The 25555-nt window shown below is 46.5% G+C and overlaps 1 protein-coding gene across 4 annotated transcripts in view; it reads left to right on the forward strand.

The window, feature by feature from the left end:
* Positions 1-25555, forward strand: part of FARP2 (FERM, ARH/RhoGEF and pleckstrin domain protein 2) — a 1344877-nt gene that overhangs the window by 849506 nt on the left and 469816 nt on the right. For all 4 annotated transcript variants that reach the window (XR_014970597.1, XM_085634160.1, XM_085634162.1 and 1 more), the window contains exon 14: positions 25064-25236. Coding sequence is in view for 3 of the 4 variants with exons in the window: in XM_085634160.1 (XP_085490286.1) it covers positions 25064-25236 (173 nt within the window). In the remaining variant the exon portion in view is untranslated. The remainder of the gene's footprint in view (positions 1-25063; positions 25237-25555) is intronic.

Below are 25555 nucleotides of genomic sequence, written 5' to 3' on the forward strand. Positions count from 1 at the left end.
TGTTCTTTTAATTGATGAGATGAGCTATTTTTATTCCGTGCGTTTTTATCTTTAGGTGGATTTTATGTAAAAAGAACAATTGATGGACAGAATGCAGAACAATGTCATACATTCACCTCCGTACAGAGATCTGGACCTAAATCCATTGTTTTTTTGCTCACCATGCCATTCCAGTTTGAACCCAGCCATATGCAAATCAGTCTTGACCCTGCACCCAATGGGAACAGTCCAGCCCAAACTGCCAGGCCAGGTCCTCCCTGGACTGGAAACAAGCATCCTAGGACCGGTTTCGGGCTTTCAGCCCTCATCAGCCAGGATAGCTTGACTCCAGTGGCATGGAGAGCACGGGACTCGCGTCTGAGCATACCCGTCCCACTCGGGGTGACAAATGCAAAAAGAACAATTGATGGACAGAATGCAGAACAATGTCATACATTCACCCCAGTACAGAGATCTGTCTTAAATCCATCGTTTTTTTGCTCACCATGCCATTCCAGTTTGAACCCAGCCATATGCAAATCAGTCTTGACCCTGCGCCCAATGGCAACAGTCCATCCCGAACTGCCAGGCCAGGTCCTCCCTGGACTGGAAACAAGCATCCTAGGACCGGTTTCAGGCTTTCAGCCCTCATCAGCCAGGATAGCTTGACTCCAGTGGCATGGAGAGCACGGGACTCACGTCTGAGCATACCTGCCCCACTCGGGGTGACAAATGCAAAAAGAACAATTGATGGACATTATATATTCATTGTATTGAATGCTGGCAGATTTGGGATACCGATTTTTACATCGCATGATGTTTTTTTCTATGTGCTTTTATGATTTGAAAGAAAATGGATATAACTAACTGACTCTCAAGTTGTTTATTTCTAGTAACTATACAAATTGCAATTTACCCCAATGTTTGCAATTTCAGCATATTTCTTTATTTTTATTTTCTCCCACGTTTGGAAGATACACTGAATGCATTTACTGTTCAGTGCATGAGTAACCCATTGCAAACATTTGCAAACAATTCAAATCCATTCCCAAGACCGCCAGCAAAAGTGTAAAATTGTGAATACGGATTTAGCATATTGACAATGCCTTGGTACATCGTCTCCAAAGGAACGAGCATTACTTGATTTAAGGAAATTCTGATCACCACTTTCCTGTCGCAGAGCTTTCCTGGCCACTTGTTAGAACATTAAAAGCATATGGGTGATAAATAAGAGCCTCCAAATAATTTAATTCTTCTAATAAACAAAATAAATGATCACCGAGAACTGCATTACTATGTTGTCCGCTGTCCATATGCAGGTGCAGAATATCTTTTTTCAATTTAACTGTAAACCAAACCAGCATTGGAAATGCAATAGGTCTCGCCTTTGTTCAAGTTAAAGCAATTTGCTTTGCTAATGGTATTGTTTTATATCTTTGTATTAATCAGTGTATGTTTGTGATATGTTCTGATTTTATGTTTTTAGAATTGTATTTGTTAGCTGTGTAGTAGTTTAAAGCATAGTTTAGTAAGAAAGGAGCAGTGCTCAAGATTTGGGAAGGAGAATTATCAGAAGAATAGCATGAGGGTTAATGAAGTATAGTGAGGATTAGAATGCTATGTGGCAGAAGAAAGGTGCCCGGGTATTAAATAGGGAGAAGGAATGAAGTGTGAATGAGTTTAGTGTTGTTTTGAATGTAGGAAAGTGTGGAGAATAGTATAAGGTATATTGGTATTGTAAATGACAGTGCTTTTTATGTGTTTTTAAAAACCAAAACATAAATAAAAGGCATTGCTATTTACAATGGCAATAGCTCAAAATCGTGTACTTGCGAGACCTATTGGATTGCAAATGCTTGTTAAATCTAAAGATAATTATATTGACTATAAATTTCACAACAGGCTTCACTGTCTTAGAGAACTTATCATGGGAGCAGTTAAGAGGAGAAAAGGTAGGTACTGTTACAGAACCATTGGCTCACGCGGCAGCCGTGACACTTTCACGTGGACAGGCAGTGCCACGCCAACCGGTCTTAAATGAACAGTAACCGAACAACCACGGGCCCGGCAGTGCTGGGTCTAGACCCATGTAGTCCACCGGGGGGACACCCAAGCGCTTAAGTTACTAGCTCCCCTGACACGCAATACACCATTGAGGGCGAGGCTGGTCAGTATTTCAGAGAGGGAGGGAAAGGCAAGGCATTTATACTCACTCATACACTATCGAGGGCGAGGCTGGTCAGTATTTCTGAGAGGGAGGGAAAGGCAAGGCATTTATACTCACTCATCAATCCTTTCCACAGAGCCAGCTAATCTTTTAAAATGCGGAGACTCATGGAGGGAGGGAGGGAGGGGGCAAAAGAGAGAGAGTCTCACCCTTCTACCATTGCGGCAGAGGCTTTGAGAGAAAACGGGCATAGCCATTAGTAGTACAGAAGGTACAGTGGTATCAGGGCCCAGAGTTGTAAGGGGACCACTCCACGCAATTCTAGCTGCTGGGCGGGTTGGACTAGGTTAGAAAATTGGCACTGGCTAAGAAAATTGAAATGCAGCGAAAGTGCTGTATACAGCGCCATGCAGTCAAAATCAAAAAGAATGGATCACTTGTACCTGCAACCAGGGTCCAATGCGTTCTATCCGTCAGTACTCGTAGGAGTACTTAAAAACCCTCATTCACGTAGGCATGTCATGTGGCGGTTTATCTTGATTCTCCGCCTTTGTTAAATACGTGACAGCATCATCATCGGGTCTCTTTCTGTATGCCTCCTCCACCTGGAGGGAACCACTGGTTTTTACACTAGTGATCAGAAATTGATGGCAAGTGATAGGTGCTCAGGGTGAGGTGTGGTTTAAAAAGTGATCCTCATACTACCTGCAAATAACATTTTTATTCCGTTTGGTATATGGGAAGACTATATAAAAAAGTGATGTGTGCAGCGACGGATTGATTATGAATCAACCGCACTATCTTTGTCCAATACGATGGTCGACATGTTTCAGCCCTTTTTGGTGCCCCTAAAGGGTCATAGGGCTTTCTTCAGGACCTAAAAACTAGTAAGCGAATTGGATGTTTGCCCAATTCTGAGTGATTTAATTCGGGTCGGTAGTACCTTCTGAAGTCCCAAGTCGGGGGTTCAATGGGACCCTGAAAGCAGCGCCAGCACAAGTCGTACAACTTGTATACGAGCAGGTACTAAGTTGCCAGCCGTCCCGTTGAAGCCCGACTTGGGACTTCAGAATGTACTACGAATTAAATCACTCAGAATTGCACAAACATTCAATTTGCTTACTAGTTTTTAGGTCCTGAAGAAAGCCCTATGACCCTTTAGGGGCATCAAAAAAGGGCTGAAACATGTCGACCATCGTATTGGACAAAGATAGTGCGGTGGATTCATAACCGTCTACCCCCCCCCCCCCCTCCCTAGTACATGTGGTAAAAAATCTGAGGGGTTTTGCTTGATGACGAGCTCTCTATGAGCCATCCGTTCAATTGGGTAGTTGCTGCCTCTTTCAGCATCAATAAATGGCTGAGGAAAAATCTGGTTTGCCTCTCAGTCCCAGACTGAACTATGGTATTGTTCTGTACCTGGGTGCTGCAAAAACTCTGCTCAAACGGCTCCAGACATTACAAAATGCGGCTGCACGCCTCCTTCTCCTTCCACCCACATTTACCTCCTCAGCCAGTATGCTACATACTTTGCACTGGCTGCCAATCAAACATCGCATTCAATGCAAGGCCGTATTCTATATGCACAAGTGCCTATCCAACACATGGCTTGTGAGAGGCTGGCTTAGTATATGGTGCTCATTTATGTAAGTGTAGCACCTTGCACTAATCAAGACAACCCTTATGGTGATTTTAGTGGTTTAGACAACCTTAGTGGTAGCTGTGGAGAGCAGCCTTCGGGCTTAGTCCAGAAGGAGTGTAAATCAGCTTATTTTACCAGTAATTAATCTTATGGTATAGGTTAGGTGAAAAAGAACCACACAGTATAGTTATAAAAATAGATATTTATTATTAACACTCACTAACACAATGAATTATCTCCTACCCGGGGATACAACACAATACACACAATACTTTAATAGAATTAGTAAAGAGCATAGAATACACAGTGGTCACCAGGGGGAGACCAAACCATATACTAAAATAGTGAAATGTGAACCATTACTTAAGTCGAGAATGGACCCAGAAGACGTAGAAGAACTGGGGACCCAAGGAACCACCCAAGGTGAGTATCTAGGAACACCATGGAGGTAGTGTGCAGAATGGAAACACGACCGCATGCTCAGTATTAGTCAGTAGGTAAGTTACTGTTGCAATTTTAAAGCAGAACCCTTCCCAGTGGACCCCGAAGAAACTCTGTGGAAGATGGAAGGTTAGAGAGTCATCCCACCCGTGGATACCCCAGGAACCAGGATACCTACACCAGGGAAGCCGGGTGCATAGGTGTGAAGTGACGTTGGAAAGATCCTTAGACCACAATGAAGAACGTGTGACGTGAGCCTTCATTTGTTCTTCAATATTGGGGTACACTTTTAGCTCACCACAGTGCTCTACTAGTGGTGACTGCCCTGACTTCAGTCCATTACGTTGTGTGGATTTCGTATTTAGTGCTTGTCAACCCTCCCTTACTTCTGATTTGATTCTGGATCTTATAGAATCATCTGATAGCCTTGAGAAAGTCTGAGTACTGACTAGTACAGACGAAAGACATGTTGGTCTGAAAATCAATAAAAAGAACGTTTTCTACTGAAGCCTCCTGGACTGTTCATCATGTCTTGTTTGATATTGGCCTGCCATATATGACTCCAGGATTTGTGGGATTGTCTTATTGAATTTTGATCAATACCGGTCCTCAATACTGTTATTTGTGTAGGACCTATTCACACAGACCAAGGGTGTGCTGTATTAGTTTATGTTCTTTGGTATCATAAAGATATTGTAGATATCCCCAAGGATCCATGACCCGCCTGTCGGCCAACCGGGATGGTTCGTGCTTTACAGCGAATGTCCAGTCATTAACTATTAACAGTTGTGTCGCTAAGTAGTATAGGTGAATGTCTGGGAGAGCTATGCCCCATGATATGGTTTTCAAGTCAGTATGGAAATTGCAATCTTCAGTGCCTCCACCCCCCGCCCCCCAACAGTAACAGACAGACTTCCTCTTCCACAAACATGTGTTCTGTGTTCTGGTACCTAAAAAGGTCAGTTCTGTAGAACACAGACACTTGGAGATATATATCATTTTGTAAAGTCCCACTCGCCCCCTCAACGATATGGGAAGGTAACAGGAGGGTCCTACATCCCTTTTGAATTCAGCCACTGTCTCCCCCCAAGTTTTGGTCGTGGAATAGTTTCCGGTCTGTCGTGGCATAGATCGCTAAGTATTTAGAGCCCTAAAACGTGTCTTGAAAAATTTCCCTCAAACACTATGAATCCGTAAGGTTTGTTCCTTACCCCTAATAGGGTTCTCAGCATGAGTAACACACCATCAATAGTGGCAGCAATGTACGTCACCAATAAAGATAATTGCTGTCTCCTTGTTCTGTACACGTTTTCAAAGCCAGGTAATGAGTTTTTGCAGAGCAGTGTGTCTGCAGTTGCAATGGGCAGTATTATCGGCATGATCCAAGATCAGACAAAGGCGCTCCTACTTTTGAAGGGAAGCATGCAAGGAATGGTCAATAATGGTCTGGTCCACCAGGCATAAACTCAGTAAAACCCAAACCCGCATTCTGACCTGGGCAAGACCAATCTTTGCACAACTCTTCTTGAATGTGAGCCATCCAGAATATCTGCAATCTGGCACGACTTGTTCAACTGAGTTTGCAATACTGTGTGCAACCGCTTATCATTAATCCTGCACGACTAGCGCTTATACCATCAATGGATATGTTTGCGTGGTCAGATGCAGACTTGGAGGCATTGTCCCATGGATTTCTATATAACACACTGGACCAAGGGGGGATGACCTGCCCTACAACTGGTCTTTGTGACTGACAGGAGCTCATTTTTGTTATTCCACTTTATTAGCTCGCCCGATATACATTTTGCGAAACATCTGTGGGGGGAATCAAACAATTAAAAAGTTGATAATGAAGCTGGGCCAAACTTCTTGTTATAATTACACTCACGGTTTGTGGGGTGATAAATTCTGCTTATTTGCTGTCCCCTTATATCTCGTGGTTGGTTGTTGTTTAGTCTACTTATATACATGCACTAGATTTTTCACATATTTCTTCAATACTTACTACACTCAATGTGATGATCCGTTAGACATTAACTACCAAAAAGGTTATGAGTCTTTTTTTTTATTAGGTATTGTGACCAGCATCGCGTCACAACAGTTGGTTGTATAAGCTTCGTATACTCCTAATCCACATCGTACAAACATTTTGTATCTTTAAGCATGGAGAAATGCAAACTGAATTTTGCCTGTTCTAAGTAGCTGTCTGGAATTTCCTATGTGTGGTTTTGCTTCACTGCAGTCCACACTGAACCAGCCATAGTTGTAAGAGCCAGGCTTGTATTTAATATTGCCTTTTGTGTCCTCTAGACAACATTCTTTAGGACAGCAGGAACAATGGCAGAATACAATAAAATTGCCACCCATCAGTTTGCAGATCTATCTAGCTCTCTTTGTGTATCCAGCACCCTAGGATGGCTGGTCAGGGTTCCTGAAGGACACTTGGCATTCTTGGTTCATTTGCAGAGGGTCTGAAAGTCTCATTCCTTCACATGATACTGCCTGCCAGACCCTTGGACTGAGACCTCTCAAAGGAGCGCCATCGCAGCTCCTGCACTGAGGCTGGGTCAGGTGCAAGGAGCAGTGAGGAGGCATCAGAATGTGCAAATCTAAGGACGACGACTTTTGGGGCACAGGTAATGTGTCTTGGGCTCCATATCCTCACCATCGCACAAACCACAAGGCATATTTTCTTTCTCCAGTCTATCTCACAACATGGTTCTGCAGCTTAGCAGAATAGCCTGAGGGTCTACGCCTAAAAGAGAAAAAAAGGGATTGTGGATAAAAGAGCTTCTTTATCCCGCCACATCAGCCCTCCCCCCCCCCCTCGTCAGGATGACATGGTGGATGCTACAGACTGCTGATTACCCACTCTCTTACAAGGTTAATCTTCGTTGTTTGAAATGCTTGAAGACCTGAAAGCAACAATACACTCCATTGAGAGCAAGCACTCATCATAGAAGGTAACTTGGGGAGCTCAACGTTATGGCGGGTCAAGGCAATAACTCAGGAGGTCTGAAGTGAAAGGTTTCTAAATTAAAGCATTGAATGTTTAAACTAGGCCTGGGCGAAAATTCCGTTCCGCTCGCGAAAATTGCGATAATTTGACATTTTCGCGTTCCGTGGAGAGCGCGAAAATGTCAAAATTTCTGCAATCCGCATCTTACCGGAATTTTTTTTGCTTGCTCGCGCTGTAAAAAAAGACATTTTCGTGTGCGCGCGATCGCCTTACCTGAATCCCCACGTTCGCCGACAAGTTTTCCCGATCCGGTCGCGTTCTACACGAGATGTTGGATTGTTGGTAGCCATTTGCGCTGTCTCGCGAAAGTTCGCGCCCACATTAACGTCATTCGTCGTGCGATCACGTCTTTCTTCTCGCGATCATGCACCGCGACAGTATGAGATGATTGAGATCTCGAACACGTCATTCTCCACTGCGAGCGAGAGCGCGAGGACACGGGCACGTGATATAGAACGTGAAAAGGAGCAAGAGACCCCGAACACGTCCTATCCAACAAGTAAGTTGACGAGCCGCGATCACGCAGAAAATACTGCGAACGGGCGGGAAAAAAACTTCCTCGTCTTCGCGATATTTCGGCGTGTTTACGGAGATTTTTAACATTTTTGCGATAGTTTGCAAAAGTGAATTTCGCAAATTCTGCCCACCCCTAGTTTAAACCTGGGTATGATTTGCCACAACTTGCGAAATGTAAAACTTGTGTGATTCCCGAGATCAAGCTGATCGATAATGCAGCCATGTAACAAAATGGAGGATTCTGGGTGTTATGCTGATTCCAGAATCACTTATGGATGAGCCAGTTTTTGCAGTCCAGAATACTGGCTGGTGGGTCCAGTACTACTGACCATTCATTGAGTTTTTCATCTGCGCACGGGTGGAGTGGGGACACAAGGGCACAGGAGCTTTACCTTTGCTTGTTGAGCGAGGGGTCCCTATGCAATGGAAGTCTCTCATGCCAGGCACACTTGAAGAAGAAAGTTTTGCAATTCATTGAGAGTTCAATATATGTGTTCTCTGACCTCAGGCCTATGGAATAAGAAAGGAGAAGTGAGCTGCAAGGAGAACAAGCAGTGGCAAAGCCAATAGGTCTCTTTTGGTTGCTGTGTTTTGGCTTTGACAATGTTAGTGAGTTGTTTTTGTACTACTGTAGAGAAGGGCTAATTTGTCTGTGTAAGTGCACATTGTGTACAAGCAGAATGCGGTCACTCGCATAAAGGCAAGCCAGTGGTTGAAGTGGGCTGTCCCTGTGCCCCATGCTGTATGCTGGGGAGGGCTGAACAAAAATGTGAATGACCCGCTCACATATCGCTAGATGAATAGAGCTGACTGAAAGCTCCTATCCGTAGGTATATTATATGTATTTAATTTTAGTAAAATCAAAATGTGTTTGCTCATTCCATTTCAAAATGAGTTGTGAAAACTGTGGCTTGTTAGAACTCTTTGGTGACTGCAAACCTGAGGGTGGGTCTTATCGAAAAACTACATGTGTTCAGTAGTCTGCAGTCTGTGCGCGATTTCTTAGACCGTGTCAGGAAGCAAGTGCAAGAAGATGACAAGAGTATATCAGAAAGCTGGTTAATATGTGTTGATCTTTCCCGCATCATATGTTGCTGAATCTCTTTGTGGCCTGGGTATTTTCATTAGTATTTAATATGGTACTACATTTTCCTCCCTGTCCCCCACTAGTTTTGGTGGCGGACTAAACCACAAAATGTTTTAAGGGGCAGGTTTATAATGGAGATGTTTCACATATAAATATTTTACTTAACTTAAGGTTAACTGATTAATCTCTTCTGGGAAAGGGTGGTTATTGTGAAATGATGGCATATGCACCATGATGCCATTTATTGACCAATGTAAGTATTTTTAAAAGTAATTGGGATCGCCCTGTGCTCCGATTCTAATAGAGACGCTTTCTACGCGTTCATCAACCAGAGAACATAATCAGTTATGAAGCTCGCATAATTCTTTGAAACAACCAGCTGGGCTGGAAAATTCAAAGGAGTCGATGATGTTAATGATCTGCCATTTACTAGATTTCTGTGTTTTTACTTGAAAATAAGAAAGTAAATGGGTCGCTAGTCTCTGCTGACTACGGCTTGGATGCTTCTGAAGGCAAATTAAATATATGTATTAAGGAAATTGTTATGCATGTAAACTTGGTATGCCACTTTTAAAAGTATATGATTGACATTTAAGAATTTGATAAAGTAATATAGAATGTGTACTGAATTGAAAACCTGATCATTGGAAATATGATATGGTAAATGATATAGCTTTTATGACCTTATAATGCAATCCTAATAAAAGTAAAAAAACACACATTTTATTTACCCCAGCCAATAGTTTAATCTTAATAAATTTTAGTGGGAGTGAAATCCCTTGAGAATATTTTGCTTGAAATTAAAAGATTTAAGGAAGAAATAAAGATTAAATGAAATACAGTTAGCATAAAGATATTGGTTTGAAGGGAATATTCGGACCAATGAAATCAGTGCCTCACCTCAATCATTTCAATTATTTATTATTTATGTTTAGGAACTCAACTGAGATCAACCTAAAGAATACAGAAATATATCCTTAAAATGATCATCATTACAACATAATAAAAAATTCAGAAAAAGGGCACATTCATAAAAATATATATATGATACAGTAGTGAAATGTACGGTTTCATCTATTCAATATTAGGTTACAAAACGACATATACATGTCCATCAAGAAAGCGAATCCGAATGATTAACAAGTATAGTGCAATACGCTCCACACTCGGCTATGGAAATGCTTTACTTGCCGGTGCAAATGAGACTTTACTAAAGTAATTGCAGGTGGTGCAGAATACTGCAGCCAGACTGGTGTGTAATCTTCCGTCTGGCTCTCCCTCTACCCCAATAGGTCACTGTCTACCCTGGTTACCTATAAGGAAAAGACTCCCCTTTAAGATGTGCTGTCTTACCTATAAAACCTTGAACTGTAAGGCTCCAAGTTACCTACAAAATAGAATCAGTTACTATCATCCGACTAGAGTGCTGAGATCTACAGACAAGCCCTTCGTCAAATTCCATAACTTCGTACCTTCAGATTTGGAGGGAGGACTATTTCCAACTTAGCTACTGGAGTTAGGTCCAATAAAATAACATCATCAGCTTAAAGAAGACAACCGACATTCATTAGACCAAGGATCCCCTTTTACCAGACCAACTCTGCTAGGCAAATCATGAGTATAAAGCAAAAAGATAAGTGGCACCAGCAGGCACCCTTTCTTTATGCCATTCTGCTGCACTACTCTTCACAACAGGCATTGGTTCCCTCCCATAAAAACCTGAATCCAGGTGGAGGAGTGAAGGGCAATTATTAGCATCAGAAGGTGAGCAGGAATTCCCAACGCTGACAATTTTCTTCACAGAATCCCCAGGTCAACCCTGTCGAACAATATGGAGAAATCAATAAAAGCGGAATACATGGGCATGCCGATGGACGGAGGGTACTTTTCTATAAGAGTTTATTGGGCCTTAATATTATCAAGGGTACCACAATTCTTACGAAAACCTGCCTGCTCTATGGGTATGAGGTTATTTCCAAATGCCCATTCTTGGAGATGAAGGGAAATGCTTTTGGCAAGCTATTTGCCTTTCTCATCCAGAACTGCAATTTGTCTATAGCTAGTGGGGCATGTCTTTGGTCCTTTTTTATATAGGGGAATACTAATACTTCCCTTCCAGGAGAATGGGATATCATCAGACAGCAATACTGAAACAATGAACATTAAAAAAATCCTAAAAAGAAGCCTTCTGTTTAATTAGTGCTACCAGGAATTCAACAGAGCCCATGGCACCCGAAGCTCTTTCACCTTTAATAAATTCCTCAATCTCCTTACCAGAAGGCAGACCATACAATGCCATGGAATCTATGTCCGCTCTTAAAACAGGCAAAACCCTACTACTTGAAGTACACGCATATAATTGAGGAATATACAGGGTCCACATATCGTCCGATATCGGGATTGCTTGGGCTGTGACTCTAAAGTCTAAGTATTGTGCTATTAGAGCCCAAATTTTACGTTGTTTATTGAAGGTGGTGGCTTCTCTCAAATCAATCCACTTCCTATCCTCCTCCTATCTGTGTTCTGCCACCTTCAGTCTTGTTCTCTTACACTTAAGGCAATTGATCTCCCCCTGTCTTGAGATTGTAAAGAAATTAAATTGCTTCCTAATGAGGGAGTTTATTTCCTGATTTACCTTTTTTTTTGCAGCCCATTAAGTCTTAAAGGGTGATGTAGAACTTTTACCTCTATCTTTACTCACGAAACACAGAAGGAGGTCAATCAATCAAACTGCATTTGTAAAGCTCAGTACTGTCACTCCTAGGGGTATCTGGGCACTGTGTCTCAGTCGAAGAGCCAGGGCTTGAGTCTCTTTCTGAAGTTTGCCGGCAAGTAGGCTGTACAGAGCTGGAGGGGAAGGTCGGTCCAGGTCTTGCAGCAATTTAGGAGAAGGAGCAGCCACCGTTGCCGCTACAACGAATATGGGGAGTGTGTGTGAGGTGAAAAGGAGTGCAGGTGGCTAGCTGGTTGGTGGAAGTTCAGGCGATGGTTGATGTAGGTAGGTCATGGAGGGCTTTGAAGGCATGTGTGAGGATCTTGAACTGGCATCTCTTCTGGATGGGGAGCTAATGGCGGTCTGTCTGGTGGGGGGCAATGTGGGTTCATTTGGGGAGGTCCAGGATGACTCTGGCTGCACCATTCTGTATGATCTGGAGTCTTATTAGGAGCTGGGTGGAAATGCTGGCATAGAGGGCTTTGCTGTAGTCGAGGTGGGTGGAGATGAGGGCCTGGGTGACAGTCTTTCTGGTGTTTGTTGGGATCCATCTGAAAATTCTGCGGAGCATGCAAAGTATGTGGAAGCAGGAGGAGGCAACTGCATTGACTTGTCATTTCATGGTCAGTTGGCTGTCAAGGATGATGGCAAGGTTGCATGCATGGTAGGGCCGAGTCCTGCAGGTCACCAGCTGTGGTCCTATGTGGAGGTGTTCTTCTCAAAGATAAGTTCTTCAGTTTTGTTTAAGTTGAGTTGGAGGCAGTTGTCTCTCAACCATTTGGCTACGTTGGTCATGGCGCTGCAGAAGTTGGTTTTGGCATTGGCGGGGTCTTCAGTGAGCGAGCGGATCAGTTGGGTCGTCCGCATAGGAGATTATTTTGAGTCTTTGAGATCTGACGACATCTGCGAGGCAGAGCGCGTAGATTATGAACAGGGTTAGACTGAGGGTTGATCCTTGTGGTACGCCGCATATGATGTCTTTGGGTGTTTAGCTGAAGGGAGGCAGTCAGAAGCTCTGTGTACGTCCTGTAAGGAAGGAGAGAATCCACTTGAGGGAATCTTGCTGTATGCCTATGTTGTCGAGTCTGTTGATGAGGGTGTTGTGGGAGACTGTGTTGAAAGCCGCAGGGGGTCGTGGAAGATCAGGGCCACAGTTTATCCGTGGTCGGAGAGTGTCCTGATGTCATCTGTGGCGGCAGTCAATTGTGTCTCAGTGCTGTGGTTGGCACGGAATCCTGATTGTTAGGCGTACAGTAGGTGGCTTTGTTCCAGGAATTCGATGAGCTGCTGGTTGATGGCTTTCTCAAGTACTCAAGGCCGGGTAGGGGTGCAGGGAGATCGGACGATAATTTTTGAGATCGCTGGAGTTGGTGGATGCTTTCTTTAGGAGAGGTCTGCATGTTTCCATCTGTCCAGGATGGTTGCTATGGAAATGGAGGTGTTGAGGATGCTGGTGAGTTGCGTGCTGATTGGGTTCATTGTGTGGTTGTAGAGGTGGTGGGGGCAGAGGTCGGTGGGTGTCCCGGAGGGGATGGAGGACATGATGACTGAGGTGGTCAGGGCAGTGAGTGGGGACAGAATGGTTTGGCTGACGTTCGCTGGTTGCTTGAGGTCGTTGGTGTAGAAGGTGGCGGATTGGAGGTTGAAATTGTTGTAGATGTTGGTAATCTTGCTGAGCAAAAAGTCAGATAGGGTGTCAGAGTTCTTGGGAGGGGTTGATGATCTCTATGCCTGTCAGGTTGGAGAATTATTTGACTATTCTGAAGAATTCCTTTATGTGGTTGACTGCGGAGTCGGTGTGGGTGGTGATGGTTGCTTACTTGACTTCCTTAATGTGCCAGTGATAGTTTCTGAGGGCTGTTTTGTGAGCCGCTCTGTCTGCGGGGTTCTTGGTTGCGTGCCATTGTGTCTTGTACAGTTGTGCTTGGTGGTCCTGAGTTCTGGGGTGTACCAGTCGGCATATTTGGAGGTCTTTTTAGATTTTGTAGGTTTTCTGTGGGCAACTCTATTGGCGATCCTGTCGGCAAAGTTCCGGAAGGCCTGGTCAAGGTCTGTTGAGGCCTCAGTTTGTGAGGTGGTGAGGGCTTGTGACCACTGAGTTTCGACCGTGCTCTAGCTGGGGTTGGAGGAGATCTCACGTCTGGTGATGTTGTGCTGACCGTCAGTAATGATGAAGAGTACGATGGTGTAATCAGTCCTGGTGAGATCTGTGGTATGGCTGAATTTGATTCTGTTGCTAGAGGTGAAATTTGGGGTTGAGTGTTTGGCTTTGTGCGTGGGTTCGGTGACCAGTTGGGTGAGTCCGATGTTGTCCAGATTCTCCAGGTGAGCGATGGAGTTGGTGTTGTTTGGGTCATCGATGTAGATGGTGAGAGTCGATTGCTATGGTCTTCGCATCATGAAGTAGGAAGTTGACGTGTTGCATAAGAGGCATGGGGTACTCGTTGGTGATGGTGCATCTAATGTTTTCCTTGATGATGATGGCAATGCCTCTGCCTTGTTTGTTGATGCGATCTCGGTGTATCACCTTGTAGCCTTCGGGATTGTTGGTGGTGATATCAGGGTTCGAAGAAGGGTTAAGCCACTTGTGGGTGATGGAAGCAGCATCTGTAGAGAGGGTAGTGATGGTGTCCTAGATATTTGTGGCGTGTTTGCAGAGTGAGCGGGCATTGAGCAGGATGCAAGGAGCTCTTGCAGAGTATTCTTGGTCTGGTGGGCAGGAGTGGTGCAGGCTCTTTTGTAGGTTGTGTTGCAGGAGAAGTGGTAGTCCCGGCAGGTGAAGGGTCCTTTGGTGGATCGTGGGCAGGAGGGGACACAGCTGTTGTTTCGGCACCAACTGCCTTTCATACTAGGAGATGGGATCATGTAATGACAGATCAGGTGGCCCAAGCTTGATATTTTAAGATAATGGTCCAAAGCCCTTAAATTATTACATGTGCAAAAAGTGCACCTGTTTGATTTGTTATAAACAACATTATCCTTCTTGGGATTCCAAGAATCAATAGCCTCATACTTTAGGTCAACGGACACAGAAAGAATGCTATCATCACTTAAATCAGTCCCCAATATATCCAACTGCAAGCAGGCACTGAACATTTGGTGGGACACTACCATATAGTCAATTAGGGATTGACCAGGAGGAGAGAAAAAACATAGGAAGCAGGAGAGTCTTCAAGGAAACTGCCATTCAAAGAACTAATTCATACAGTCCCAAACTTTTCAGGAAACCTAAGCTCTGCCTATCTGATCTAACTTTTTCTGGTAAAACTGCATCAGGGATACTTCAGCATTAAAGTCCCCTACAATTATAACCAAAGGACATTCTTTCAATAGACTGATGTTATGAACGAATGAAAACACAGAGTTAACTAAATTATCCTGAGGCTTACCAGGGCGGATAAACAAATTTACAAGCAAAAAAGATGACAACCCTCCACTATCATTGAACATGGCCAGCTTTAAACAAAGGCTAAGGTTTGTAGGTGCGTTACAAAATTCAGTTTCAAATTAGATTGACCTAGACCCGCCATATTGCAGGATACTAGTTTGCCCCAGGAGTTACCTACGCAACATCGGATGCGTTGTGATGTGGCTAGTCCCATTCAGTGTGCCTGCTTACCAACTCCTATTAGTTAGCTCATCTCCCTGCTCAGGGTCCCAAGCACTCACTTTCTCAGCTTCTGCAACATTTATAACTCTCCTCCCAGTACCTCGACCTACAGAAATAGGGATGTCCTTTGGGTTAACAGACCTCCCCCCCTCCCATGTATTGGGTCTTGTGGTTTACCCTGAAAATTCAACATTGAACTGTTACGGTTAGACTCTGCAATAGGCGCTACACAAAAAACATCAATGCCTCTTTTTAGGAAATAATCTGCATTCTCCAAGATCAACATTATGATAATCTTGGAGCTGAACGTTTCTCTTGAGCTCGGCAAAAAATTTGAGGAATTTTGAAAACATTATCAATATCAATACTTGATACCAGTCTTAGGGCCTCAGTTTCCAATGATGAGTGTACAATGAAGTGCCCTATTGAAAGGCCCAATTCACAATCGAACAAAATGACATAGTCCAGCATATTTGGAATTGGACCAATTTCAGGACCCTTCTGGCCCTCTTTTAGATTATCATGCTTTTCTTGGTCCCATACTGAAGATTCTGTGATGGATGAAAAAAAGGTTGTGCCCAAAAAGGGGTCTATCGGGCCTTAGTTTGTGACATGTAGGTGGTTTCCCGGGAAGGGAGGGCGGTCAACTTATGATGGCAATTCTGAATTCCACCCCACCACTTATGTTCTACTTCGGCCCCCATGGCACCATGATTCCCAAGCCCTCTCTCACAACCACCATATTGACAAACGTCAACCTTATAATCATTAGTCTCATAAGTAATTTCCCCCTTATGGGGAACTGACCCTTTTTCTGTCATGAGATGTTGGAACTTTGCTCCTCCAATACATTAGATGATGTAGGAAGGATAGAAATTTCCAAACAACTGGGCACCAAACCCGGATACGAAGGAACATTGTCCAACATTTCATAATTTGCAGAAGGATCAGGAGATACAGATCCTACAGGAATAATTGTAAACCTTAGTTTTTCTTTACTTCTATGTCGTAATATGAAGTTTCTTGTTCCTCTTCCCCTTGGGCAAATTTATCCTAATCCCTGTAATGGTCCCACCCCTGTGGAGCCCCATTGGAGGGTACTTAAGAGGATCAACAATAGACCGAACCTGGGTGGAAAGAGTCCCACCAGGAAGAATTACCCCTTGTTAAAAATCTGAAAGACAGATAAAAGTTTATCTGTCGACTGGGCTTCTGTTACATCCGGGTTAGACCTTTGAAATAAAGATTTTAATGAATATGCCTTGTCCTCCATCTGCTTTGTTTAAGATTTTACAAAACAAAATCTGTGCAGGAGGATCGCCTGACCAGCAGGGCTTACCAACTTTAATACCAAAATCTTTAGACCCACCGTTGGCATTTTATCAATTTGAGTAACCTGCAATGTCAACACTTTTGCCTTTTTGCACCGACATTTGACAGAAACCAGTAGTGGTAAGGCTTTGAACCCCCAAAAGAATTGGAGACAGCACATCCAGCACATGATCAGAATTAGAAACCGATCTTTCTAGCAAGAATAAGATACAACTTTCTCAATACATAGCAATATTTTGGATGAGGCACCTTCCCCTTCCAGGTTAAACGGCTACCCAGTCCATTGTGCCCTTGAGGACATGAGTGATTCACAGTTCATTGAGTTTAACAAAGCTAAAGAGCCCCTCAGCGAGGGTTTACTTCACAGACCAGGCAGAGATGGATGACTGGGAGAATGTTGCGAGGACTGGCCCGAATTGCCACCCCATAAAGCAGACGATGACTTCAGACATGCCCCTCAGCCGATTCTTATTGTAAAACAAACCTATGTCTGGCAAAATAAAGTCCCCTCTCTCTGCCTCTCACTGAGGCCTCAGGGAGATTTTCCATAGAGATCATGTCATTGTCCACCAAACTATGGTAAGAGTTCATAGAATCTTTCTGAGTAAGACTTAGATCCTGCCCCTGATTGTAATGTGGGTTGCTCACAGAGTTCGATGCAATATAAGTGTTTGGTACAGGACCCAGTGGAGCAACATCCAACTCTGTAGGGCCCAATTTTGGGTCACTGCTTCCATATTAAGAGCTCAACTGTGGATCAGTCTCCCTGGCACCACCCCCTGCTTTTTCTAAGCCAAGAGAACTACATAATGGTCTTAACTTTGATGAAGAGAGAAGACTTTGGCCAGCTAGGACTCCCTGGCATATGGGATCACAGGGAGAAGATGAAAAATCAATGTGCGCATCAAAGGCTTGATCCATGTTAGTAGTTGTCTCCATTTGGTTCAACTCTTTCCCACTCATAGAAAAGTTTGAAATGAGAGGATAAGACTTTAGATAGGACAACTGAGACTTCTTCCGACAAATAGATCTTTTTTTGTTTCAGGAGATTGTTGGGTTGATTTGTTGCAGTAATCAGTTGACCAGAGCGTAATATTCTTAATTTTATTTTTAGCCAAACCATTTGTAAAGATGGAGCGTACCAAATGATCACATAGCACTGTTGAGAAACAATGAATGATTTCACCAATTACCAACAGACAGCCACCCACAACTTTGATCTCAAGCTCCTGGGTGGTAATCTGAGAGAAAAAGGCCTTCAAAGCAGAATGAAGGGAGGAGAAAGGGGCAGAGTAGGAGCTCACCCCTCAACCTGCACCCAGACCTAGCTAGGCTGCTATTGTGAGGCCGGGTTTGCTCTCCGCTGCAGCTGAGTACAGCCACTAACTCTTCCTCATGCTCCCCTTAGCACAAGTGACACGAGATTACAAGGCACTACACCTTGCCTGCAGTACAGCTGAATCCTCAAACCTGTACACTGGATATCAGTTCTACTGTTCAGTCACACATGGTTTGCCAGGGCTCACCAAAGCCCACCAGAGTAAACAATTGGCAGAGACTCCAGAATATGTAGAAATCAACAGTTTGTGGTCCCTTATGGTCTTTTTCTTTTTTTTTTTTTTTTTTAAACCTTTATTCTTCAAAAACATGGACACAGCTATTCAGCCGACATCCCGGAGGTTCGGCAGCTTTGAGAGAGCAGCACAAAGACACAAAGAAACGTCCACAGTGCAGAGAAGGAGAAGTAGTAAAGGTTCTGTTTTAAATAAATACAAACTCACACAAAACCCCAGCAAGGCGAAGGACACTGAATACCACTGGTGATTGCTCCTCAGGGGAGAGCAGACCCCCCTCGCCTAACAGTCACAATACTGTGTTAAGAGGAAAAAGGGGGAAAAGCAGAGGCCCAAAAAGTCAACTAACAATCAGATACATATACAAAAGCTGGAAAGAATGTTAAGGAGAGAGCTGTTCATCAGGGGGATCCAAATCAGGGGCAAGACATATGCCCCCCCTATACTGGTTCCACCGCCCCCAAATGGCGTGCCACTTCCGGGGGCGCCCCCTAGCACAATATACTGTCTTTTCCCTTAGCATACTCCAGTCCATGTTTTCTTTCCACGCAGTCAATGTGGGGGGATCCGCAGAGCCCCACAGGCGCGCGATGTCTCGTTTAGCCACCATATTACCCAGAGTCACCCACAGGGTCTGTGCCTCATCGTGATCGGTAGGCCCCCAAACATTTAGGAGACAACACCGCGCCTCCGGCTGCATAACAATGCCCGTCACCTCCCCCATCACCATATGGACTCTCCTCCAGAATTCCATGATGACGCCACATTCCCAAATAATATGCATGAAGGTACCCACCATACCGCAGCCCCTCCTGCATAAACCCTCCTCAGAAAATCCCATATGAACCAGCCTTGGCCCCGTAACATAGGTTCTATGGAGTATTTTGAGCTGCACCAGCCTCAGACGTGATGGGATCGCAACCTCCTTAGGAGAGGAGACCGCAGACTGCCAATCCTCGTCATCCAGTTCGAGTCCGTCCCTAGTCCACTGGTCCCTCAGCCCCAACAGCAGATCCGCCCGAACATTTATCAATTTCTTATATATGAGAGAAATCGTACTCTCCGGCATATGGCCGTCGAGGATCCGATCCTCCAATGGAGAGGACTCGGGCACCTTCTCACCGTCTACGAGGACTGACCGCAGGGCATGACGCACTTGAACATAGCGGAAAAACTCGGATTTCCCCAACTCATACTCCTGCTGCAGCTCTTCAAAGGACTTCACCCTCCCCTTAATCAGCAAATCTCCAACCCTTCGTATGCCAGAGCCTTCCCAATTTTCAGATTCAAACAACGGGGTAACTAGGGTGAGCCTATCCTTCCAGCCCAGCGAGTCAGTCGCCAACCTCCACACGCGCACCGCCACCCCAGTAGGCCCCGTGAGGGACGAGTCCAGCGCCCGAGAGTACAACGCTCTATGGTAATTCCCGCCGCGCAGCAACCATCGGTCCATGGCATAGCCGGGGCTTAGAGCCGGACCATCGAAACCATGATTAATCGCGCTCAACTGGGTGGCCCAGTAATAGCGTTGAATGTCCGGAAGCGCAATACCCCCGTCGTACCACGGAAGCGTCAATTTTGCAATCGATATGCGCGGCCGTCCATCCCACAACAACGAGCGTTGGAGGCTTTCAACCTCCCTGAAGCATCTGGCCGGTACCCAATCAAGGGTATTCTGCAAGGCGTAAAGGAACCGGGGGAGAGACCTCATTTTAAACAAGGCGGCACGCCCAACGAGGGAGAGCGGCAGCTTCCGCCAGCCCGCAACATCCCGCCGCAAACGCGCCAGTGGGGGGAGCATGTTTCTCTCATACCTCAGAGTGGAGTCAGTGGAGACAAAAATCCCCAGGTACACAAAGCCCTGCTGGGCAATCCGGATCGAACAAGTTCGCGGGACCGGCGGAGCCTCGCCGTTCAGAACATACAAATACGATTTACTCCAATTGATGACGAGTCCCGAGTTCCTGCCAAAGGACGTCAGAACGTCACAAACCACTATAAGCGAGTTCTTGGGCGAGGCGAGATGTAACAGGATGTCATCGGCATAGAGCGATATACGGTCCTCGTGCTCGGGCGACCATCTAAGTCCACGTATATCCGGATGCCAGCGTATCCACGCCGCCAGTGGCTCGAGGGCAAGGGCGAACAACAAAGGCGACAAGGGGCACCCCTGCCGAGTTCCCCTCCCAAGCTGGAACGGAGTCGACGCCCGCCCGTTTACCACAACACTCGCAAGAGGGCCCTCATAAAGCAACCTCACCCAGCTCACAAAACCAGGGCCAAAGCCGAACTTGGCAAGCACAACCCACAGATATGCCCATTCCACCGTATCAAAAGCCATCGTGGCATCGAGCGATGCCACAATAGCTGGTTCTCGGAGCGTGCCCGCCCTGGCAATCACTCCATGGAGACGCCGAAGGTTTAACGCAGTGTTACGGTGCGGGATAAAGCCGGATTGATCCGGATGGATCAATTCCCCGAGCACCCTGACCAAGCGGCTTGCCAGAATTTTAGCCAGAATTTTCGGCTCAGCATTAAGGAGTGATATTGGCCAATAGGAGGCACACTTATCTCGGGGTTTACCCTCCTTGTGTATTACAACAATCGTCGCCAGTCTCTGATCCAACGGAAGGGACCCACCCCCCCGCGCCTCCACAAACATGGCGCGCAGGTGGGGGGCAACCCTATCCGGGAACAGCTTATACAAGTCAATCGGCAAACCATTAGGGCCTGAGGCCTTGCCCGAGTTCAGCGCGCGGATGGCACCTGCCACCTCATCGACCGTTATGTCACCATCGAGATCATCTCTATCCACATCAGTAAGGCAGGGCAGAGCGATGTCACGCAGGAGGCCAAGCGAATCCTCGGTCGGCCTATCCAAAACTGAGGCATAAACCATACGGAAATAATCCGAAAAACACTGTACTATCCCCTCAGGGTCAACAACCACCTCTCCCCCCTCTCTCGTCAGCTCCGGCACCACTCTATTAACCCCTTCTTTTTTGTCCAGCCAAGCTAGGAGTTTCCCGGCCTTGTCACCAACATCATACAAGCGGCCCTGCTGTTCCCTACTGAGGGTCTTGGCGGCATTTGTCACCAGGTCCTTATATTCGGCTTGCTTCAAGCTCAGTTCATGCAGTGAGGCCTCTGTAACCTCCCCCTCCAGGGCCCCCTCCAGAGCCGCGATCTCCTCCTCAACCTGCATAACCTCGCCATCTCTCCGCCGCTTGGCTGCCACTACCAAGGAGAGGGCCTCTCCTCTCAGCACTGTCTTAAATGCTTCCCACAACGACACGGCCGAGTCAACGGACCCCTGGTTGTCCTTAAAAAAGTGATCAACTGTCTTCAACAGCGCACTGCGCATCTTGGGGTCACGAAAGTACCAGGGGTTAATAGGAGCAGTCCTGCCCCCTCCCTCGCGGCCGGCGTCCAGCCGGACCCACACTGGCGAATGATCCGATATGCCCCGCGCTATATGCCTGGCCTCAGATACCAAAGAGGCGTGCGCAGCCAGAGTGAGCAGGTAATCAATCCTAGAGAGGCTACCATGCGCCCCGGAGTGGAAGGTGTATTGGCTCTGTGTGGGGTGCCGGAGCCTCCAGCAGTCTACCAGGCCGAGTGTGTCTAGAAAGTCTGGGAGCCACTTCTGAGCCCCCCCGGTGTCCCTGGGCGGGTACCTATCCAGCAGCCCAGAGCAGACAGCATTGAATTCTCCCCCCACCACTAGCATACCCTCCGGGAGGTCCAACAAGGCCCTACCCAGATCTGTAAACGTGGAGGCCTGCAGGGCAGGAGGGACATAGACCGAAACCAAAACCAAAGTTCTTCCTTCCCACCTCCCCGCCACCGCAACAAACCTCCCCCTATCATCAACAATGGTGGAGTTCACCTCGAACGGTAGTGAAGCTCTAATTAGAATGCCCACACCCCTGGAGCCGGAGGAGAATCCCGAGTGAGCTATGAATTTGTAACCTTTCCTATTAAGAGCATAGCAAGTGTTACCTATAAGGTGTGTCTCCTGCAGTAGGGCGACATCCGGCAAAGACCGTTTCAAAAACTGCAAGACTATCCCCCGCTTAATGCAATCCCCCAAACCATTAACATTCCAGCTAAGAACATTTAAACCCCTACCCCCCATCCCCACACACAAAGAGGCCCACCCCACACCAGAAGAGCCACCATGGAACAATCCTGACAATGATTACTACGCCTTGCAAAAACAAACCCCCCAACAACAAACCCAAAATCCCAACTATCCCCCCCACCCTGCACCCCTGCTGCAGCTTACAAAGGCCCCCCAACTTGCAGTGTGCCTGTCGCCCTACCAAAACCCAAATCTACAAAATGTACCCTGAGGGAGGAAAGAGCTCCCATCGTCCTCCCGCGACCCTCCGTATTTACTGCAATCAGTTCAAGTCATTATCTAGACCCAAATCAAGTCAGTTCGGCTCCAAAGGCATCAACCCTGCCCATCCCGGCCACTGTCACTGTCTGCGGCAGCGTCCTCACCAGTCCGCCGTCGGGGCAAAGCGTCCAACCATTCACCGGCCATAGCAGGCGACTCAAAGAAGAAAGTTCGGTCTTCGTACACCACACGTAATCTGGCAGGGAAAAGCATGGCATACTTCAGGTCCCTCTCCCGAAGCCGTCTCTTCACCCCCAGGAAACTCTGCCTTTGCTTTTGCACCAGTTGGGTGAAGTCAGGATAGAAACTCACCGACGCGTTCTGAAAAGGGACCGGGCCCGTCACCCGCGATGCTTGCAGGATAGCGTCCCGATCTCGGAAGTGAAAGAGCCGGGCGACAATTGGTCTCGGTGGAGCTCCCACCTTGGGCCTCCCACCCGGCACTCTGTGAGCTCGCTCAACTGCGAAGAACTTCCCAAGGCCCTTAGGCTTCAGATGGTTAAGCACCAAGTCCTCCACGAGCAGGTCTACAGAAATCTCGTCCGAGGACTCCGGGACCCCGATAACGCGCACGTTGTTGCGCCTGGCCCGGCTCTCAAAGTCCTCGAGCCTACGGGCGGAGAGATCACTCTCGGCCCGCAGCTTACGAACCTCAGTCTGAAGTTCCGAGACATCATCAGCGAGGCCCGTGGTCTTGAGATCAAGGGCTTTAACCCGTTCATTAGTTTTGCCCAAATCCGCGCGGATCAGGTTAACGTCCACCAAGATGGTATCCACTTTGTGCGCCAGGGCATCAAACTGTCTCCCAATCGAAGCCTGCATCCCTTCGAGCGCGCCCATAACATCCTGCAACGAGAGCTCCGAGGCTGAGGGCGAGGCAGTCTTCTGCACCTCCAGCGACTGGCTCGATCCACCAGGCGACCCCTTCTGCTGGGCATAGCGATCCATATTGTTGGCTTGAGTATATGCTCCCCGCCTGGTAGCCTTGGGTTTCAGCCGATCCACCTCTGCTTTACCCGACATGTCTGGCACCAAGCAGGCCGGTGCAAAAAGACGGCCCTCTCTCAGTAAGAGGGATCAGGAGAAGTCAGATCTGCAATAGCCAGCCAGAGTAGGGCGCAGAGCGTCCAGAGGATAATAAAGCAGCCGAAAGCACTCCCGGGCCAAGGCAGACAAAGAGCGAGAAAGTGAAAGTGAAAGGACGAGGTCCTCCGTCCGACAGTTCACACCTCGCCTGGCCGCTGTTGTTCAATTAGAGGTCGGGCATCCTGCCAACGCCAGCCCCTGGCATCCCTCGGAGATAGGCCTCAATCTTCCGCCGTGCACAACTCCGGTTCCCGGTGGGCGATCCGAACTCGGGCAGCATCAATCGCCTCCAGAACGAGTCATCTGCAAGATGCCGTGCATATAAAACAGGATTGAAGACAGGATAGTCGACGGAGGGCGCGTGGGTCTCGGGAGCTCAAAGCTCACGTGGCCATCTTGGTCAAGCGCTAGGCTCCCCCCCCCCTTATGGTCTTTTTCAAAATGCCAGGGTGACCTGCCCCTCCCCATGCCTCCACAACGTACGAGCCTGACTGCCTCACCACTGCAGGCATATTTAAAAGCACAAAGCAGGGGTGTGTGGCTAGGAGAACCAACAAAAGCCCCCCAAAAAATGAAACCAACCGGCAACCAGAGCAGGAAACAGCTGTGAAGAAGCCGGCAGCTGCGGGAGCTGGCCGGGGAAGTGAGAGCAGAAGTAGTCCCCCACCCTCTCAGTGCTCCCTCCAACTCACAGAGGAGCCACAACCGCAGAGGCACTGCGGAGCTGCAACGCAGCACCCCACTCACACCCCATGCTCACTCTCACCCGCTCTCACAAAGCAGCAGCAACTGTTTTGGTGGTACTCGTGCTCTGGTTCCGATGCTCCGGCGGCCTCTCCTCGCCTCGTATGGATCCTCAACGACAGCGTGTGTCACATGCATGCTCAATCCTTCTCATCCTAGCTCTAACAACCTCATTTAAAATTATTGCTTTTGAGTACATGTAGATCTGGTAGGCTGTTATAGTGACAGGTGAACAGAGCTGAGCACAATTTCCTTTTAAAAACCCCAGGTTATCGTAAATATTTACTATATGACCCATACCATCATATCAAAGGAAAGCTCGAACTAGGTGCATCCCCTTGCATAACTGCATTATTAGAATCATTGTGCTAGTCTACATTGCTTCCATTCTGTGATAAAACTCCAAGACGTTTTCTGTTTAATGTGCACATAAGTAGGGGAATCCTATAATTCGTTGCCTTTAAAAACTATAAGGGGGATCCATTGGCTCCTAAACACACCTTATCACCACGACCTTATCCATTTAGTACTAGCAAATTACCATAAAGTACATGTTTCTCCCTGTCAGACTCCAATGTTACAATCAAAAGTTGTTGGTAAAGGGACAGAATTGAAACTTTTGAACTTATAATAGGTTAATTATTGACCCCTTTTCAAATATCTTAATTTAGGTGGCCTACCTGCTCTTTTAATCGTTGTTTCAACAAGTGCTGTCCTAGTGACATATTTCTTTCTCTTCTTTCTACAGGAGGACTTTTGGTGGACAATCCTCCTCTTTCCCCCTTAATCTTGAAGAGTCCTTCAAGCTTGATGCCGCCAGGTGGGAGCCCTGCTGGTCCAGCTCTGTCTCCACTCCTCAGCCCTGTCCTGAGTGATGCTGGAAGCATTAGAGTAGATGAAGAGGAGGAGGCAAGACGGAAGGTAAGGAGAAGCAACATTGGAGGCCGATACTACTTCGTTCATATATAGTCATTCAGTGAAAATGTCAAATTGGGCTCAAGCGCATCCTGTAATATTGATGTGGATGATTCAGAAAGGTTGTTTCGGAAGGTTCATGAGAATGTCAAGTACTTGTTCTGTAGTTAGACTCTTTGGTATCCAGATATATATGAATGTTGCCTGTTGGTTAAAGTATTGGAAGGTATTCTAACACACTGCAGATGTCCCCACTGTAAAAGTCACATTTGCTTTTAGGCACCACTGTTACGGATTAATTTGAACAATAAATGTAAGTATTAGT

Source organism: Triturus cristatus, chromosome 11 (genome assembly GCF_964204655.1).
Source record: "Triturus cristatus chromosome 11, aTriCri1.1, whole genome shotgun sequence".
NCBI classification, from domain to species: domain Eukaryota; kingdom Metazoa; phylum Chordata; class Amphibia; order Caudata; family Salamandridae; genus Triturus; species Triturus cristatus.